The sequence below is a fragment of the Vanacampus margaritifer genome, chromosome 2, assembly GCF_051991255.1.
Source record: "Vanacampus margaritifer isolate UIUO_Vmar chromosome 2, RoL_Vmar_1.0, whole genome shotgun sequence".
Taxonomy (NCBI): Eukaryota; Metazoa; Chordata; class Actinopteri; order Syngnathiformes; family Syngnathidae; genus Vanacampus; species Vanacampus margaritifer.
In genome coordinates, this window is record NC_135433.1 from 9689606 (window position 1) to 9709335 (window position 19730).

The 19730-nt window shown below is 38.3% G+C and overlaps 2 protein-coding genes across 4 annotated transcripts in view; both read right to left on the reverse strand.

The window, feature by feature from the left end:
• Nucleotides 1–19730, reverse strand: part of LOC144043177 (ras-related protein Rab-37) — an 85910-nt gene that overhangs the window by 18818 nt on the left and 47362 nt on the right. The window lies entirely within an intron of this gene.
• nherf1b (NHERF family PDZ scaffold protein 1b) overlaps nt 18620–19730 on the reverse strand; it is a 35666-nt gene continuing 34555 nt past the window's right edge. For both annotated transcript variants that reach the window (XM_077556704.1, XM_077556702.1), the window contains one exon: nt 18620–19612. In XM_077556704.1, the coding sequence (XP_077412830.1) occupies nt 19475–19612 (138 nt within the window). In that variant the 3' untranslated portion in view covers nt 18620–19474. The remainder of the gene's footprint in view (nt 19613–19730) is intronic.

The window sequence follows — 19730 nt, forward strand, 5'->3', positions numbered from 1 at the left end:
CACTTCTCTATACTTTTGTCGTCCTGGCCCATGTCGTATGTCCCCGTCTCCTCCCCATGACCCGGGTTGTCGTCTGGCGTGAGCTCAATCCTCCTTTGGGATCAGGTTGCTGCGGCTCTTTCTAAGAAGCACTTTTATGCTCATAAAAGATGGTGATAATCCTGCATGCACATACATATAACTACTTACAAGACATACAAAGAGGAGGTGCTGTAATTTGACCTGTTGTTGATGTTAGATTTTTCCATTAAAGGAGGCTTTCTGCACATTTTTCATCCTAAAACTACACAATGGGGATTTGCAAATGGGTCACTGATGGGTCAGTTTGTCCAATGATGCCCAGTTTATGAACTATCATGTGGTGCAACTGCAAACACAAAGAAATGACCAATTTGTGATGTTTATTTTGAAATACTTTTAAAGACAGGAGTTTGTATCAACAACAACAGTCAAGAACCCAAGAGAGCAGCTATCAGTTTTGTACTGTCTCACTATGTAAAAAAAAAAAAAAAAGTTACCCTTTTCGCACCTGGTAATGGTCCTATTTGGAGATCATGTGATATGACCAAAAGAAAATGAATATTAATTTTGTCCAACAAATATATTTTATTTTCTGTGTAACATTACTTGTGCAGAGGACGTGAGATCGAGTCCAGGCTTCGGCCTTCCTGGGTGGAGTTTGCATGTTCTCCCCGTGCTTGCGTGGGTTTTCACCGGGTACTCCGGTTTCCTCCCACATTCCAAAGACATGCATGGCAGGTTAATTGAACACTCCAAATTGTCCATAGGTGTGATTGTGAGTATGGTTGTTTGTCTCTGTGTGCCCTGCGATTGGCTGGCAACCAGTTCAGGGTGTACCCCGCCTACTACCCGAAGCCAGCTGGTATAGGCTCCAGCACCCCCCGTGACCCTTGTGAGGAAAAGCGGTCAAGAAAATGGATGGATGGATGGATGGACATTACTTGTGTGACTAGCTCGCTTGTTTTGTTTCGGTAGATAATTGCCACCAACCATCATCTGGTGCAACTGTCCTAAATTATCGATGTCCTAAATAGTAAATAATAATAAATAATACATATTTGATTTGTTTTTGTAATTAATTAACTGTGCCAGATCTGGAAAAATCCTTGTCCGTCAATAGCCTAAATTCAGAACAGTAAAATGTATTACAATATATTTTCACACTAAGAGCAATTTATAGAGACACAAAAGCCCGATTTTTGTACCCAGCACGATTTTAGCACAAAGTGTAGTTTAACTGTGTGCATGGGTGGAGTTTTTTTTATTTCTGTATTTTCCTAGACTTTGAACAGGATGAATTTGTGGCCAAACAGGCCGTGTGCGCCATTGTGCGATTTTGTGGGATGGAACGAAGCCTTTTCCTTGCCAATCGTGACGACATCCCTTATTTGCTGTTGGAGCACATGCGGACTTGACATTGCGGAAACAAACAAATAAACTCGCTGGTGTCCGTGCATGACATTGGCAGTAAACTTCAAGATCTCCTCTTGCGCAATTGGAGACTGCATTGCACCCACCTACTTGTATGCTCCCCCCCCCCAGCAATAGTTGTGCTGCGCGGTCAGGGCAGTGCTATTAACTCTTTGACTGCCAGACGGTTTCAGAAAAGGGATGTCGTGGGTGCCGGCAGATTTAAGCATTTTGACTGATCTTTTGACTGATCTTTCAAGGTCCACAGAAAATTATGTGTTTGGACTATGGAAACACACATACTACCAAATGAAAGATTGGACTCTCATCTTTCATCAGAAAAAAAAGTTTGTTTCTACCTTATTCCGTTTTTCAGTAATCAACAATAGAAAATGGTTAGTTTCACCTCTGTTTTGAAACAAACGTCTTTTAACGTCTTTGGCACTCCTCCATAGGATTTTACTAAACGTTATTTAACGTTTTTGGCAGTCAAAGAGTTAAGATGATAATTATTATAATTCTTTGAATGAATTGATTTCAACTATGATTCAGAGGGATTCCCCCACGTTATCACATTCATGAATGGAATAAATGACATCCACCAATCTGCTGCCTGTGCCTCAATGACACCACCATTTTGACCTGCTTTTACCAAGTCTAAGATGATAGATCGAGTCTACTTTTTGTGTCCAAATTTGCAGATGCACCTGGGGGCAGGCAGTTTGGTGTCCCTTCATGCCCCTCCATGCCCAAGGTATGTGGGTAAGGGTGACGGATGGATGTTCAGAATTTTCTTTGAACCCATATAAGTGTGTGGAGATCTGAGAGTCTTCTTTGTGGCCACAGTGTTTCAGTATGTTATATTTATGTTGTAATTGACTGGCAATCAAAGCAGGAAATCTCATTCACACTTGACGGCAGCCTGAAAATTTGTCATAAAAATTCTCACACAAATCACAAACTTTGATGGTTGGCTCATTTTATTGCATTCAAAAACACATTTACATTCCACATTCTGTGTCTGCATCAAATGATTATGTGCATAATAATTTGCAGCTTGAATTGAATATGATGTAACCAGTGTGCGTGTGCGTATGAGAACTTGTTGGCAGGCAGTGTGGGAGGCGGGCATGTAAGTCATGCCTGCCCGTGCCTGCTAATCACTGTGATGGATCCGGGAAGCCCTTAGCAGCAAAACAGCCCAGGCCAGAAGTAGTAGCAGGGAAAGCAGCAAGGCGTGTGTTTAGGAAGTGTGTCGTCTGTGCAGTATAATTAACGGAGACTGGGCAGCTGCGGTTTGAAGTACGCCACTGTAACTGAAGCTATAACAGCAGTTGTGTTCCTCTGGTATAAATAGTGCCGTGGCGTGGGCATGTGTCCAGGGCAGGCAGCAATGACACAATGGCAGAATTTCGCTGTTCTTTCAGGGAGGTTGAAGAATGTAACACCCTGCCGGCAAGGACGCCCCTGACCCCCACCAAAGATGCTTCAGCCAGTCTTGAAGGTTACATCAAGGTGGGCATGGGAGCCCATCACATTGATGAGTGATGTCATGGCATTTGACAGATTCATTTTCAGCCTTGAGAAGGTACAGAATAAGAGGTGGGCACTGTTGAAAAAAATAAGATGAGTGAGTTCAAAATTTCAAGGCAAGAAACTTGGATAAGTAGTCTTAAATGTGGGAATAGTTTGTGCCCTGTGACTGACTGGCAACCAGTCTGATGTGTACCCGGTCCCCCGACTATGCCCAAAGTCAGCTGGGAAAGGCTCCAGCTCACATGCATTGAGAGAGCTCAGTATTGTTCATTCGGTAATCTTACCGATTCAACATGTCATCATCATTGCTCTCTTTTTTTCTTCTTCTTTTTTTTGTGCGTGAGTATGTTTATGCATGTGTGTGTGCGTGCATATGTGCGTGCGTGTGAGTTTGTGCTCATTAATTCACCTGAAACCTATAAAAAAATCCCATACCCTTCACCTAAACCGAATAGTTCAGAATCCCAATAGAATCGTGAAGTTGTCAGGAGACCCGAAGAGTGATCAAAGAAAAGAGAGAATAGCGAAATCCAGCACCGATCAGACATCACCTACTACACACAGGGTTACAAACTAGAATCTTTTTTTTTTTTTTCCAGGAGAGCTCAGTATTGCTCATTCGATTTGACATCATCATTGCTCTCCTTTTTTTTTTTAAAAACAAAACAAATAAATTTAAAAAAATTAATATATATTTTTTTAAATATATATACATATATATACATATACACACACATATATATATATATATATATTTTTTTTTTTTGGGGATGTGGGTGAGTATATGTATGTGTGTGTGTGTGTGTGTGCGTGCGTGCGTGCGAGCGTGTGTGTATTCCTCAGTTCACCTAAAGCCCATTAAAAAAATTCCCATACTAATAATATAATATAATAATAAATTGCCAAATGCAGAAACATCAATGTAAGTTATCACGATGTAGTGGCTCTCGCTAACAGACAGAATTAAGTAACCAGAATTAGGTTAAAAAATTCTATATACGTAGACCATGTTTCTATAAATTTTGATATTTGATTTTTATTTGAGGCAGATATTTTTTCCATTAAAATGTGATTAATGAGGAGGTTAGACCATTGGTCGATATTCAGAGTTTGTTTATTTTTCCAGTTAACAAGAATTGTTTTTTTAGCGATAGTAAGGGCTACAAGTGTAGATTGAAATTGTTTATGTGGTAGGTCAGTTGTTGTTAGGTCACCTAGCAAACACAAGTTTGGAGATAAAGGTATCCTACAGTCCAAAATAGCGGAAAGTTTTTCTAAGACTTTAGTCCAGAAATACATAACCGGAGTACATAACCATAAAGCATGAAAATAAGTGTCGGCAGTGTTTTGTAAGCATTGGAGACAAATGTCGGAGTCTGAGAGTCCCATTTTCTTCATCATATATTGAGTAATGTATGTTCTGTGAATAATTTTATATTGGATAAGTTGTAAATTTGTGTGTTTTGTCATTTTAAATGCGTTTTCACAAACTTGAATCCAAAAGTCAGGTTCCGGTGCTATAGACAAGTCTGTCTCCCATTTCGAGATGGGTAAAGACATTTTATCAGTATATAAAAGTAACATATATTTTTGAAAGTTTTTTTGTTGTTGTCGGAGAAAGCGTGTTAATATCTTTAGCTAAAACAGGCAGTAGGAGCGTACCCCAAAGTGTTGGAATTTTTTTCTTTATCATATTTTTAACTTGTAGATAATGTAAAAAATTTCCGTTTTTTATATTGTATTTTTGGAGCAAGGATGTATATGATATAAACATATTATCTGAGAAGAGGTGGTGGAGATGTGTAATTCCTTTCTGCTCCCACACACCTAAATAAAACGATTGATTGTTAAGTTGAAAGTCGGGGTTATGTTTTTAAAAAAAAAAAAAAAAAAAACTAGAATCTTTCACCAACCGCAGAAGCATATAAATTCCAACAAATTAGAGAGACCTCAAGAGACCAAAGGAAAGACAAAAGAAAGGAAGGAAGGATAGATGAAGCAGAGTGAGATCAACCTCCACCGATTCAACGACAAGAGGAAGAAGCAGATTGTGTTTGAATTTTGGTAGATGCTGGTGTGGTGGATCTGGCATGAAAATCCCCACCAAAGAGGGGAGCCATCGACCCCCGGCTAGGACAGAGCAAGCACAACCCCCCAGGGCCCCCCAGGCCACAGCAGCGCCAAGGCACAACCCCCGGGCCCCACCAGCCGGAGAGCAAACCCAGGAGTCAGGAGTCAATTTTTTTCCATTAAAATGTGATTTATGAGCAGGCTAGACCATTGGTTGATATTCAGAGTTTGTTTATTTTTCCAGTTAAAAATAATTGTTTTATTTGCGATAGTAAGAGCTACAAGTGTAGATTGAGATTGTTTACGTGGTAAGTCAGTCGTTGTTAGGTCACCTAGCAAACACAAGCTTGGAGATAAAGGTATCCTACAGCCCAAGATAGCGGAAAGTTTTTCTAAGACTTTAGTCCAGAAATACATAACCGGAGTACATAACCATAAAGCATGAAAATAAGTGTCGGCAGTGTTTTGTAAACACTGGAGACAAATGTCTAAAAGTCCCATTTTCTTCATGATGTATTGAGAAATATGTGTTCTATGAATAATTTTATATTGGATAAGTTGTAAATTTGTGCGTTTTGTCATTTTGAATACGTTATCACAAACTCTAATCCAAAAGTCAAATTCCGGAGCTATAGACAAGTCTGTCTCCCATTTTGAGATGGGTAAATACATTTTATCTGTGTATGAAAGTAACTTATATCTTTTTTAGAGTTTTTTTTGTTGTTGTCGGAGAAAGCTTTGTAATATCCTTAGCTAAAACAGGTGGTTAAAGGGTACCCTGAAGTGTTGGAATTAGTTTTTTTTACCATATTTTTAACTTGCAGATAATGTAAAAAAAAAAAATCTGTTTTTTGTTTTGTATTTTTGGAGCAAGTTTGTATATGATATAAACATATTATCTGAGAAGAGGTGGTGGAGATGTGTAATTCCTTTCTGCTCCCACACACCTAAATAAAACGATTGATTGTTAAGTTGAAAGTCGGGGTTATGCCATAGGGGAGAAAGCCCGCAGGGCTCCAATTGGGATTTTGGGATTTCTAGTGCCTTCCACCAGGCGGTCAGGGTGGCGGAAATCATTGGGTTTTTAAAACAATTGTGTCGATGTTGTAATAAAGAGTAAATCTAAAAGTCTGAGGTTATTACAATTCTTCTGTTCTAGTTCCAGCCAACAGTTGGTATCTCTGTTGGGTTGTGCCCATAGAATGATATATTACAGCTGGTTAGCTAGATAGTAGTGCATAAAATTTGATGCCTCTAGACCTCCTTTGGATTTCATATTCATAGACTAATCTTTGCTTTATTATTATTTTTTATTCCAGTAGAATTTTGTAACGGACGAGTCCAGCGACTGGAACCAGTTAGACATAGGTTTGAATGGAATCATTGAGAAAAAATGCTAACTTTCATTTTAATGGTCGCTATTTATCCTATTAGAGAAATAGGAAGATTATTCCAGCGCTCCAGGTCACTGTGAATGCTATCCAGAAGTGGAGTGAAGTTTAAATGAATTAAATCAGTTAATTTAGGTGAGATTTTTATGCCTAAATATTTTAAATTACCTATAGGAAAAGAGTAATGTGGGTCCTGGCTTGCAGCGTTCCATGAATTTTCTGTAATAATTTTAATGTCAGTATTAATTAGTGATATCGGACGGTAACTTGACGGAAGGGTGGAGTCTTTTTCTGGCTTTAATACAAGTTTTATTGCTGCTGTATTCATATGTGGACATATGTAACCATTAGTTTTAATAACTTTTAAGAATAATGGCGCAAGCATTAACCAAAATTGGTTAAAAAAAATATAGCCGGATAACCATCCGGGCCAGGTGCTCTGCCATCAGGCATACTATCTAGAGCACTCGCTCACATGCAATCCTGAAGAGGACCCAAGCTATAGAAAACAGGTGCATCCAAAATAAAATCATTCCGGACGTTTTAATGTAGTGGATTTTTTTTCTCATTAAAACTGTCTTAGTTGAGGTAAGTAATTATGTGTAGCTGTAACCACACAATAGTCATTTTATCATGTGATGATGTTAAATGTTGAATGTGCAGGCAAAAGGTCACAACAAAGTCTTTCTAGGAAAGTCTGGCAACTGGGCAGCCATTTTGGTGGTAACACCTTCAAGTGGTTATTTCTGGCTCTGCTTTTATTTCTAAATGACTTGTGACTTGTGAAAGTCTTCGCTGCTCTTACAATGGACATAAAACAAGCACACATAAAATGACCCCATATGATGACGTCTAGCATGTGAAACATCTAGGATTTGCCATCCAGATTTTTATTTATGTTTTAGTCAATGTGTACTTCCATGCTGAGTCACTGTGACAGCATCCTGCTTGCATTCCAGTCTGAAATTTGTTCCGACTCAACAAGTTGTCAGCTTGATAGTGAGAGCAGGTCATGATCATGTGTCTTAGGCCCTTTTGGTGGCCGATGTAAATGGCATGCGACGTGCCCATCTTGGCGGGCACAGCAGCTGAAACTGTTAGAAGGTTTAACAACATGATTGGAACAAGAGAGGATTGTCTGCTTGATGAGTATGTGGGGAATCTGTGGCCCTCTGCCATTAGTGATGAATTGTTTTTGAGAATGTCTCAGTCACTTTATATGCAGTGTACATACTGTATAGATGTGCATCTCAGCACATTTGAATATCGTACAACACTGTGATTTAGTCATCTGTATGTTCCATATTTAATTTGGTGATCACATAAAACCAGAGATGAAACGCAAGGTGAGGCAAGACAATATTCTGCCTCACCACTGTGTCAAGTTCTGGAGCCACAACACTGACAAAAAGATATGGTTTTGGAAAAAAAAGAAGTAATTGTGGGGAAAAAAATACAAAAATAAATAAATAAATAAAATACAGACATTAAAAAAACACAATTTTCTTTAAGCTTTTTTTTTTTTGTATTATGATGTCTTTTTCAATGCCAATCTTCAGATTTTGTTTACACTCTAACTTTCGGGTGTCACAGGCTTTCAGTTTCACTTCTCTTTTTTTCAGTTTCAACTTATTGGCAGTGTTTTAATGTGGGGGGCGGGGTTGTGGTTGGGGGCGGGGCTTTCAGGAGAGGAGAGCGCTCTCTCTGTTGGCTAAAGGCAATATTCATGGATACAAGTTCATCAGGAACTCCTAAACCACCTGTAAATCGTTGTTTTTTCTACATATAACCTTGTGGCGTCAGTGTTAATGTTTCTGTAGTAAACCAGTTAGCACGTTAGCTAAATTTGCATGACATGATGCATAAAGTAATTTAAAACATGGTGGTTTTAACGCCTCAAGTAACATATACAACCGCATATAACCTTGTGGCTTACAGGCAGTTTAGGAGTTCCTGGCGAATGCGTTCTCGAGCTCAAAGCCCCGCCCCCAACCACAACCCCGCCCTCCGACATTAAAACACTGCCAATAAGTTGAAACTGAAAAAAAGAGAAGTGAAACTGAAAACCAGAGTTGAAACTGAAAACCTGTGACACCCGGGGAAAAATGAGAGTGTAAACAAAATCTGCAGATTGGCATTAAAAAAACATCATAATACAAAAAAATATGCTTAAAGAAAATATTGTTTTTTTTATGTCTGTATTTTATTTTTCAATACAACCTTTTACAATGCCTATAGTTGTTTTCCAATGCCATTACTTGTTTCAATGTCAATGCAGCTTTTTCCACAATGACATTTTTTTTTTCAATACCAAATCTTATTGTCAGTGTTCTTCTAGTTTGTTTGACTTTGTAAAGGCTGATCTCGTTGGATTTTAAAACTTACAAATGGTGGGCAGTGAATGCTGGGTCTCATTTTTTTTTCTTTTTTCTTTTTTTGCCCAATTTTTTTTTTATGCAGACCAGAGGTGACAAACTTACTTCAACTTGCACTGACTGTGCTAACCAAAACAGTGTATGTGGAAAGTTAATGCTAACCAGGTAAAAGACTCATTTGGAATAGGGCTGTTCAAATAAGACTTTTTTTACTTGCAATAGTCTCTATTGAGATGGAGAGACTTTTGAAGCTAAAACAAGAAAAGGAGGACTGAGCCTCTCTGTCATAGGACACAATTATTATGGTAGTGACAGGTGAAATCCTTATCCATGCTAATAGTAATCTAAACAATCCTCTGGCCTGTGATTGCCATCCTGGCCCTGCCACGCCACTTTGCCATCGCGTAACCCTGGAATGTGGATGCGCTCCGAAGTGTGAGTGTCCCTCAGAAGTGGTAGCAAGGACACACTTGGACTCTCCTTTCATGGGTGGGAAAATTGTAAACCAATGAAGTGGCAATTCCTCCGCAGAAGATGTGCTTGGGCTTTGCGATGAAACCGATCCAGAAGGCCCAAAGTTAACCCCCCACCCCCATACACACAACACATCTAAATATACAGTCCACTTGGTGCATGGTGTCTCTTCAAAGTGTTGTGGTTTTGTTTACAGGAACCTGTCTAACCTTTTATGAGCTTCTGACATCAGTGAATGTCTCATTAGCAGCTTATGATATCTGTTTATTTGCTTCACGCTATAATTGCACAGGCTTGGAGAGTAACGGAATACATGTACCACCGTTACGTAATCAGATTACTTTTTTTTTTTTAACTGTATCCGTTACAGTTACAGTAAAAAAGTGTAATCAGATTACAGGTGCATTTATTAAAAACGGGGATTACTTCGAGGGATTACAATTTCTACAATGAGAGAGAGTGCGAGAGAGAGCGAGGGCGAGAGAGAGAGAGAGAGAGAGAGAGAGCGCGTGCACACCCATGCGAGTGGGACCGTTGCTACATGTCAGAGAGGTGGGGACGAACAAACTGACTAGTCGTGTCCTCCACACGCGGGCAGTTTGAAAAAGGTTCACGAACAGGAGGAGGAAATGGCGACCGGTATTTACTGGAACTTACTCGGAGCAAAAGTTACAGAGTCCAGCGGCATGTTACGCACTGTGGCTTCTTGCTAGCTAGTCTGCTAGCCTACAACCATAGTCTGTCTGTCTGTCTGTCTGTCCGTCCGTCCGTCAAAACTGTGAGGTGTGGTTGCTTTTACTGACAGTTCGAAAACAACATATGTCCTTCAATCAATTTTCTTCATGAGCATATTCGGTATTGGAGTAATCCCAAAATAATCCAAAGTAATCAAGTTACATTACTTTAGTATTATGGTACTTGGATTATGTTACTAACAAAAAAAAATTAGCAGGTAACTTGTAACTGTAACGGAATACATTTTAAAAGGAACCTCCCAACCCTGTAATTGCACACAATGGATTAATTCTTATTGCCTGGGAAATCAATTTTTTTTTCTTCTGGATTTTATTGATGTATGATATCTTACCCCCAAGTAACACCTCATGTCATCATTTACATTATCAAGAGTACAATTATTTTATTTATTCATCAATAACTGATCTATTATGAATAAATAAAGATAAAATAATATATAAATATAAATCTATTATAAATTATGTATATGTAAATTTGTTTATTTTTCTAAAACATGTTTAATTATAATAAATAATGTTATTTTTATTGTAAATAAACATGTTTTAGAAAAATGTACATATACAGAATAGTTATTTTATTTGTTGAAATAATATAAGATTAATTAATGATATTAAAATTAAATAATGCATTTAAAAATGATCACAAATTATTATTTTATTATTAGAATAAATGTATTTAAAATTGTTTGGTTGAAATATTTTCAATTATTAATATTATCAATTATCATTTATTTATCTAATTAAAAACATTGATTCATTCTAAATAAAAGAATACTACTAAAATTAAATAAAATCATATACATTTAAAAACGTTTTTATTAAATATTTAGTTAATTATAATTGAATTAATTATAAAAACATTTTTTAAAGTAAGCATTAAATATTTATCATAAATTATTTTATTAGTTGCATTAACAATGGTCCCCTAAATATGTTTTATTTATTGTAAATAGAAAACTAATAATAATAATAATAATAATAATAATAATAATAATACATTGGGTAATTCATTCAGATAAAATGAATTATAAATATTGAATGAATTGGTTTCACCTGGCCCATTTGTCCGATTTACAGATCAAAGGTGGCCCAAAAGCTTGCCCACCATTGCTATATGTAAGTGATTGTCTTTGTGGTTCACTCCCACAATTATGGTGTGTTGATATTGTTACTTCCACCTACTGACGATTATCGACGCTGCTGTTGCTCTTTCACAGCCCTGCCGTCAGAGTTGTCATAGCTTGTGAGTCACAATGCGCACTTTCAAGTGAGAACATCTCAGGCAAATGCATATCGTGCGCACACATGCAGGATGAAGCTTGCCAGTCAGTGGCTTGTCAATAAGCTATTCACTACACCATAGTATAAAAACGTGTAAGATATCTTATAGCATTTAATCACAGATGCAATGTACACTAACGTCTTGCAATGTGACCTAACTTTTGTGGAGCTTTTACTGTGGCAGTTTGGTAGAACGTGTGTCTTGGATTCAGGGTTGGGGAATCCAGGCCTAGAAAGTAAAAACAGTTCGGCTTTAGCCACAGGTGCTTCTACTCAACAGGTGGAGATGAGCTCGTTTACCTGTCAGTTGAGTAGAAGCACCTGTAGCTAAAGACGGAAGCAAAAGCCGGTTTCGTTCCTCAAACAAATCTCGTACACACAGAAGCATTTCAAGACTTGCGTGTGTCCAAAAGTTACGCAAAAAGATGTAGCCATATTTCTATTAGTTAAATTTTTTTTCCCCACTTTTATGTTAACAAGAGTGTGAAAACCTAGAATTGTTTTATCGTACATTTAGAACAGATATAAAATTTGTGATTAATCATGAGTTAACTAGTGAAGTCATGTGATCAATTACAATTAAAAATTGTAATCGCCTGACGCCCCTAATTTTTAATAATCTTCTTTTTTTTTTATCACATCAGGCGATTAAATTTTTTTAAATTGTAATTAATCACATGACTTCAATAATTAACTCACGATTAATCACAAATTTTATATCTGTTCTAAATGTTCAATTTTTTAAGGTTTTCATACTCTTATTAACAAAAGTGGCAAAAGTGTAACACTAATAGAAATGGTAACAAGAGTATGAAAACTTAGAAATAAATATTGTACATTTTATTGTCCATTAAGAATGAGATATAAAATGTGCGATTAATCGTGAGTTAACTATTGAAATCATGCGATTAATTACAATTAAAAATTGCAATCGCCTTTCTCTCGCAACTTTTTGCACGCTCAGTGTAAAACAAGGAAACACTGTTAAAAACAAACAAACAGACAGACAGCTATTCAGATAGTCAGACTGACCGAGTGGCATGCATCAGACAGGTGTGTGCGCGTGTGTGGACATGAAAGTGCGAGTGCACATGTAAGGGTGTTTGTGTGCAACAGGTGTTTAGTTGGAATGGTGCTAATCTTTAAGTACAGTCCCACCAAACCCTATTCTTGGGACACACATACACACACACGTGACAATGATGCTTTTATGATCCCTGTAGGAAAGTGATTGTTTTAAATTGAGTTGTGTAACTGTTACTAATGATTATCTATTAGGACCATTTACACGGGTCAGTTTAAATGTATTAATCACACAGTGTAAGGACAAAAGAAACACTGCTTAATACAGTCTCTTCTCACTTTGAATTTGGGCTTATCTCTCAGGTTGCGCCAGTAACTCGACTTAATCCACTAAAAATACAAAATAGCAACAAAACAGCACACAACTGTGCCACGTAATAATCAAAACAAGGTTATTTTAGTTAACGAAAACTAACGAAAAAACTAAAACAAAAATTCAGAAAATTAATTTCGTTAACGAAATAAAATAAAAATGAAAATTATTTTGAACTCGTTCACTGCCATTGACGGCTATAGACGTCAAAAATTTATTTGAACTATTTCTATTAGTTTAACATTTTTTCCCACTTTTGTTAACAAGAGTATAATTTTTTAAATTGTATTAGAACAGATATAAAATTTGTGATTAATCGTGAGTTAACTAGTGAAGTCATGCGATTAATTATGATTAAAAATTGCCTGATGCCCCTAATTTTTTAAATAATCTTTTCTTTAAAAAAATAAAGAAAGAAAGATGATTAAAAAAAGAACGAAAGAAAAGATTATTAACTCTTTCACTGCCATGGACGTTAAAAGACGTCAAGTAAAAACCTACGGAGGGCCGCCAATGACGTTAAAAGACGTCATCCAATTTTTTTTTTTTTTGAAATGGGTGGAGGAAAGCCTTGGCCAGCTGTGGTGAAAGTTTCAAGCAGATCTAGTTAGCCTAATGACTATGATGCTAACACCGGAAAACGCGGAGCACAACCGAGCACGCTCAGGCGGACGTTCAATCGGACGACGAAGAGTGCCCCGAGTCCAATGCATATTCATCGGAGGAGTGGGCACAGTCTGCTACTTGCTTTTTATTCCCCGGAAAAAAAAGGCTGTCAAGAAAGTGTAACGTCTGCACGCGAAACGGACAATCGCAGTGAAACTACTCTGTTGTGCAAATCCTGCTCCCTCTCCTTGCACGCAGGGCAGTGTTACAAAAAGAAAAACTGTATTTGAAACATCCACATAATTGTAAATAGTACAACGGTTGCACACATTTGTAAATAGTTTGCGAAATTGTTTTGTCAAATTGTTACACTGTTGAATGGAAATAAACGTATTTTGCAAACTGAAAACACTTTTTCATAGTTGGTGATAGTGTTTTACAGAAGTAAAGCACTATTTAGGTGTTTGTGGCATCATTCATGGACAAAAAGAAGTGTAGAATTCACTAGAGTGCATGAAATAACATCGTTTCACAAAAAGCTCTTTTTCTCCGCTTTTTGTTTCAAAACAGAGCATTTCGGTGAAACTAACCATTTTCTATTGTTGATTACTGAAGAACGGAATAAGGTAGAAACAAACTTTTTTTTCTGATGAAAGCTGAGAGTCCAATCTTTCATTTGGTAGTATGTGTGCTTCCATAGTCCAAACACAACATTCTCTGTGGACCTTGAAAGATCACTCAAAATGCTTAAATCGGCTGGCACTGGCGACAACCCGTTTCTGAAAACGTCTGGCAGTCAAAGAGTTAAAAATTAGGTGCATCAGGCGATTAAAATTTGTAATCGGAATTAGTCGCATGACTTCACTAGTTAATTCACGATTAATCACAAATTTTATATCTGTTCTAAATGTACAGAACAATAATTTCTAGGTTTTCATACTCGTTAACACAAATGGAAAAAAAAATTAAACTAATAGAAATAGTTCAAATGAATTTTTGATGTCTATAGCTGTCAATGGCAGTGAATGAGTAAAAAAAAACAAAAAAAACTGAAACTACATTTTATGTTTACAAAATTAACTAAAATTAACTATAATTATAGGGAAAGTGTCCTTCGTTTTTGTCTTTGGTAATTAATTTAATACATGAGCCATTTGGGGGCCTGGGAGCGGCTGGGGCTGGGTTGGGGCGGATGGCGGGTGTGGATGGGGGGCGGGTGGGGGGAAGCGGGGGCTGTGGTGTGCCTGGCGGGCCTGCCATGCCCCGTCCTGCTGCGTTGGGTGGGGGGCGCGGGCCGTGTTGGGGTGGGGAGCGCTCCTGGCCCCTGGGTTTGCTCTCCGGCCGTTGGCCCCTGCGGGACCCGGGGCTTGTCCCTTGGCGTTGCTGTGGCGTGGGTGGCCCTGGGGGGTTGTGCTTGCTCTGTCCTGTCCGGGGTCGACGGTTCCCCTCTTTGGTGGAGAATTTCACGCATGCCAGATCCACCACACCAGCATCTATCGAAATTCAAACACAACCTGCTTCTTCCTCAGGTCATTAAATCGGTGGAAGCTGATGTCTGTTGATCTCACTCTGCTTCGTCTGTCCTTCCTTCCTTTCCTCAGTCTCTCATTTGGTCTCTTGAGGTCTCCCTGATTTGTTGGAATTTAGATGTTTCTGGGGTTGGTGAAAGACTCTGGTTGGTAACCTGGTGGGTATAGTAGGTGATGTCTGGTTGGAGCTGGATTTCACTTTCCTTTTTTTCTTTGATCCTTCCTCGGGTCTCCTGACAACCTCACGACTCTAGCTGGATTCTGAAGTATTCGGTTTAGGTGAACGGCATGGGATTTTTAACAGGTTTTAGGTGAACTAATGAATACACACTCACACGCACGCACACATGCACACACACACACACACACACTCACACGCACATGCACATACTCACCCACATACAAAATAAAAATGTATTTAAAAAATAGAAAATAAAATAAAAAATAGAGAGAGCAATGATGATGACAATTCAGCCGAAATGCAATCCTAGGTGTTCATTTTCCATTTTACCATAGTGTTTATTAAATATTGCGCACAAGTAATGCTTGTTTTTTTTAAACAAACAAAAACGAAAACTAATACCGAAACTAACTAAACTAAAACTAAGCATTTTTTAAATAACTAAAACTAATAAAAACTAACAGAACCACCCTGAAAACTAATGAAAACTAACTGCATTTAAAAAACAAAACTCAAAATGAAATAAAAACTAAACTAAAATGAAAATTCCCAAACTATAATAACCTTGAAGCAAACTCACCGAAGTGCTAATTATTGAATGTATAAGCAGCCAGATAGATATATAAATGTGTTTAGCTAGTTGAACTTGGCTGTGAAATTTTTTGTGGGGTGATCTGATTGGTTTAAAAAACAGTCTCTTTATTAGAGTAGTTTAAGTTACGTCAATTGGCAGATTGACAGTTTGACATGGCAACACAGAGAGCCTGACCTCTGATTGGACAAAACAAAAAACAAAAACATACATCCATATACATGTAATGGAATGTAATCAAGACAAGCGCAACAAAATGAAGTGAAGTTGAGTGGAATTTGTGCAGTGCTAACTGTTAATAGCAGCATGGACGCGACATGCTAATGGTGAATTGTCACATGGTTAGCTGACGGCGGGATAACGACTCTGCCGTTATAAATCAACGGTGGTATTGATGGAGCTGCTTAGCAGGGGCCAAAGTGCTGAAAGAGGCGCCAGGTGAATACTAGAACATCGTCAGTGCTGTTTGGAAAGCGGATTATGGAAGTCATAACAGTCAACAACGACCGTGGACTTCCAGGAAATGAAACTGCAAGAAAAACAATCATAAAATAAAAAAGCACATGCTAAATTGACTCCACTGCTGAAAAATGCATGTAATTGAGAGTAGAAAGAAGGTCACGGCTTCAGAGATCCCAAAAATTGTTAGCAGAATAGACGGTCCAGTTTCTCCAGTGCCAGTTGACAACACTTCCTATTAATAGTGAGGACTGTCCTTGGGTATTTTTACAAAAGGAGCTGTGGGTTGTGTGAGCACTGTACTGTGGAGTAAGACAGAAAGGGATGAGGCTTTCTAGGAGAAGACGAAAAGGAGCCTCGCAGGAGCCTCACACTGCGTGCGGATACTACGTCACACTTCACTCTCGTCCTCGCCTCCATCCTTCTGAGTATTCTTCTTGTCACTTCTTCCATGAAACTCTGCTTCAGGCAGTCATTTTCTCCACTGCGCGCGCGCACACACACGTGCACACGCACACTGGCCTATTTTTAGCACACGGTGATGTTTGAAGGTAGATCCGGGTTGACCCTTAGTCTCACCCGAGCTTCAGCCCTTACAAGGTCCCCCAGGGTGGACACGGTTGCCAGGCGACCTGCCGTGTTTGCGACTCAGCTGCGGATGTCCAGCACATGACCTGCACCTGCCCTTCATCATCTTCATCATCCCCATCCTCCTCCATTTGCTGCGCATATCACGTCATGTGTTGGGGCTTTGAAAGCACACGGCTGGAAAGCTTCTTCTTATTTTGTTGTGAGCAAACAGTTAGCTGGGGCTACATTTTATTACAGAGCTAACTTTTCCTTTCGATGCTATTTTCCGCATGGGAAGGAAACTGTCTTTATGAGACGTTTAAGGGCCCCTGGAAATCTCGATTCCTCGGGCAATTGCTTGTGTTTGCCAAATGGTAAATCTCCCGAGCCTAACAAAACTTTATCAAATAAATAAATAAAAAATGGTGTCGAAGCTAATTTATGATTGACATCATCAGAATATATTAGAACCATAGGTCCGTTTATATTTGCTTACCAGGGTTCTTTCGCCATCATTTACAATCACTTACACAAAATCACATTAATTTCCGTACTTCTAGTTGCCAGGGACCGAACTAACACGAAGTATAAGATTCACAGTGAGTGGTAGTGAGTGGTGTGTTGAGCTCTGCTGGTAATAACGGCAGCTCCAAGGAGAGCCGAGGAGCATGAAGGACGTGGCGATTAGTGTAAGACAGCTGCTGGAGACACTTGACCCGCTGGAGGACACACGAGGGCAGCAGACGGACCCCTCAAGACGCGAAACCATCAAATCTCCTGACGCATTTTGTTGGTGGTGAGTGAAAGGTGCTCTTTATGGAAACTGTGACGCAATAGATTGATAACGTAGTTCACATTATGGAATAAGACCCCTCCTCCCCCCCACACACACAGTTTTTTTTTTTATAAAAATCCAAATATATCGTTACTTGGAGTCAACCATTGTTTGCATTCTGAATCACTTTATATCTAATATGATAACAGATTTCTGTACTTTCTACTCTTTATGTCACGGGCGGGCCACTTCTACCTATAGATCTTAAGTGGGTTGTGGCCGAGTGAGTGATAAATAATGACAGGGAAAGATATTTCCTGTTTTTTTGTGTGCAAATAATTATAAGTATATTTTGAAAATATTCATGATATTTACTCTTATTTTACTGCACAGTAATCTGAAATTTCTTAACAAAATCAGTGGAAAGGTTTTGCATCATAAACTGACTAACAGCCAAATTTCGAAGTGTTACTTAAGTGGTCGTCAATACGCCCTCTAGTGGAAAAAAATAGAAACAACAGTTAATTTGAGTGAAAAACGTTCTGTGCTCACGGGCCAGTTTGGACCCCCTGATGGGCTGGTTCTGGCCTATGGGCCATATGTTCGATACGTTGTCAAAAATAAGCTTGTTGCTTTTTTCCTCTGAGTCTTCTTTTCACATAAGTATCTGTACTGACAGTTTGTCATTAAAAAATAAAAGAAAAAAAAATAATACGTACAAATGTGGAAATCCCTAATATATTTGAATTGACCTTGTAGGCTTGTTTTTTTTATTTTCTTCTCAGGGGATTTTTTTATTTCAAAAAACAAACTGATTTCTTCCTAAATGAGCACGTTGTATTTGCCCCAGTGAAAACACTGACAGTAAGACACACTTACGTAACTGTACAGTAGGGGGACCCCACGAGTAAATAATTAAATAAACATTACTAAGGTGTGAACTGATACAATAGATAATAACTTCTAGAACTGGCCCAATCATATTGTGAGCTGTTACTTGTTTTAACAATGATTTTTGTTTAAAAAAATTGTGTTTAAGTTATCATACTGAGACTTTGACACAATAGAAATTGCTTGACAAATTTTGTTGATGAAAAAAAAACTAGATGGCTTTTTATGTTTCCTGACTAGTGATCTCAAGACATTTATTGCAGGAGAAAATGTTATTGTATATCTAGCCATGTAAATGAACATGACATTGATAAGATATTGCTTTATTACAATAGACTCTTCACTCACTGCTTACACAGGCTGGCTTGTACACAAGCTCATCATTCATTTGGAAAATAATCGCAATATTGGACAAAAGCGCACAATCTAGAAAAGCGCAAACATTCTTTAAAGACAATCTCGAACTAACTACAAACATCACTAGGAGTGAATGAACATTTTACAATGTCTGTCTTTTTAAAACAAGCAAATAAGACATGTTGAGAACTTGAAGAGTCTAAGTTGAGTCATGTCAATCACAGACTAAAAGATACGAGGCCTTAGCTCATCTGACTTTCATTTTGGAGTTGATTCTATCAAAAAATGTAAAAATATACATGGTATATGATATATACACACATTAGAAATCATTCCTGTTTAAAGCTATCAGTGCGTGTTTTTACCAGTTAAAAACCCATTCTTGAAGGACAGCAATAACATTCACCCTATTTTTTCCCCCTAAAATTGTGCTAACAAGAAATCAAATGTGCTGTTATCAGAAGCATATATCTACACATATATTATTGTTAACAAGAGTACAGGAATAAATTTTAAGACGTTTGATCCACTCTGAGTGATTACCTGATAAACTAAATGATACAAATAAACTGATTGTCAGGTGAGTGGGTGTAGCAGCAGGCACGCACGCACGCACACATATTCAACAGTCCAGTTGTCGGTCATGGTTAGTAGTACGTTACGATTAGATCATTTGTGTAATATCCTTTCATGAATAGTAATAAAGAGACTAATAAAACTTGTAAAAGGGTCTTTGTGATGGTCGTGGGAATCACTGCAACACAAATGGTGCTGTTGTTGTTGTGTGCCAGGCGATGTGAAGGCCCTATAGGTTGCTGAACAGTTCGTTTTTCTTGGTCCAGTCCATGGCCGGGGCTCTCTTATTGGAGCGTTTCTGATGGGCCAGCTCTTTCACCTGCTGCAGGCTCATATTCAGAGCTGGGATGGCCTCCGTCACCACACCCTGCAGGAGAGATAGAAAAAGTGCAGTTTTGTGGCAAACTAAACACAAAACATATAACAACATACGCATGTTGTTGGCTAATGAGAGAAGTTAGCCTTGACGTACTACGGATGCACTT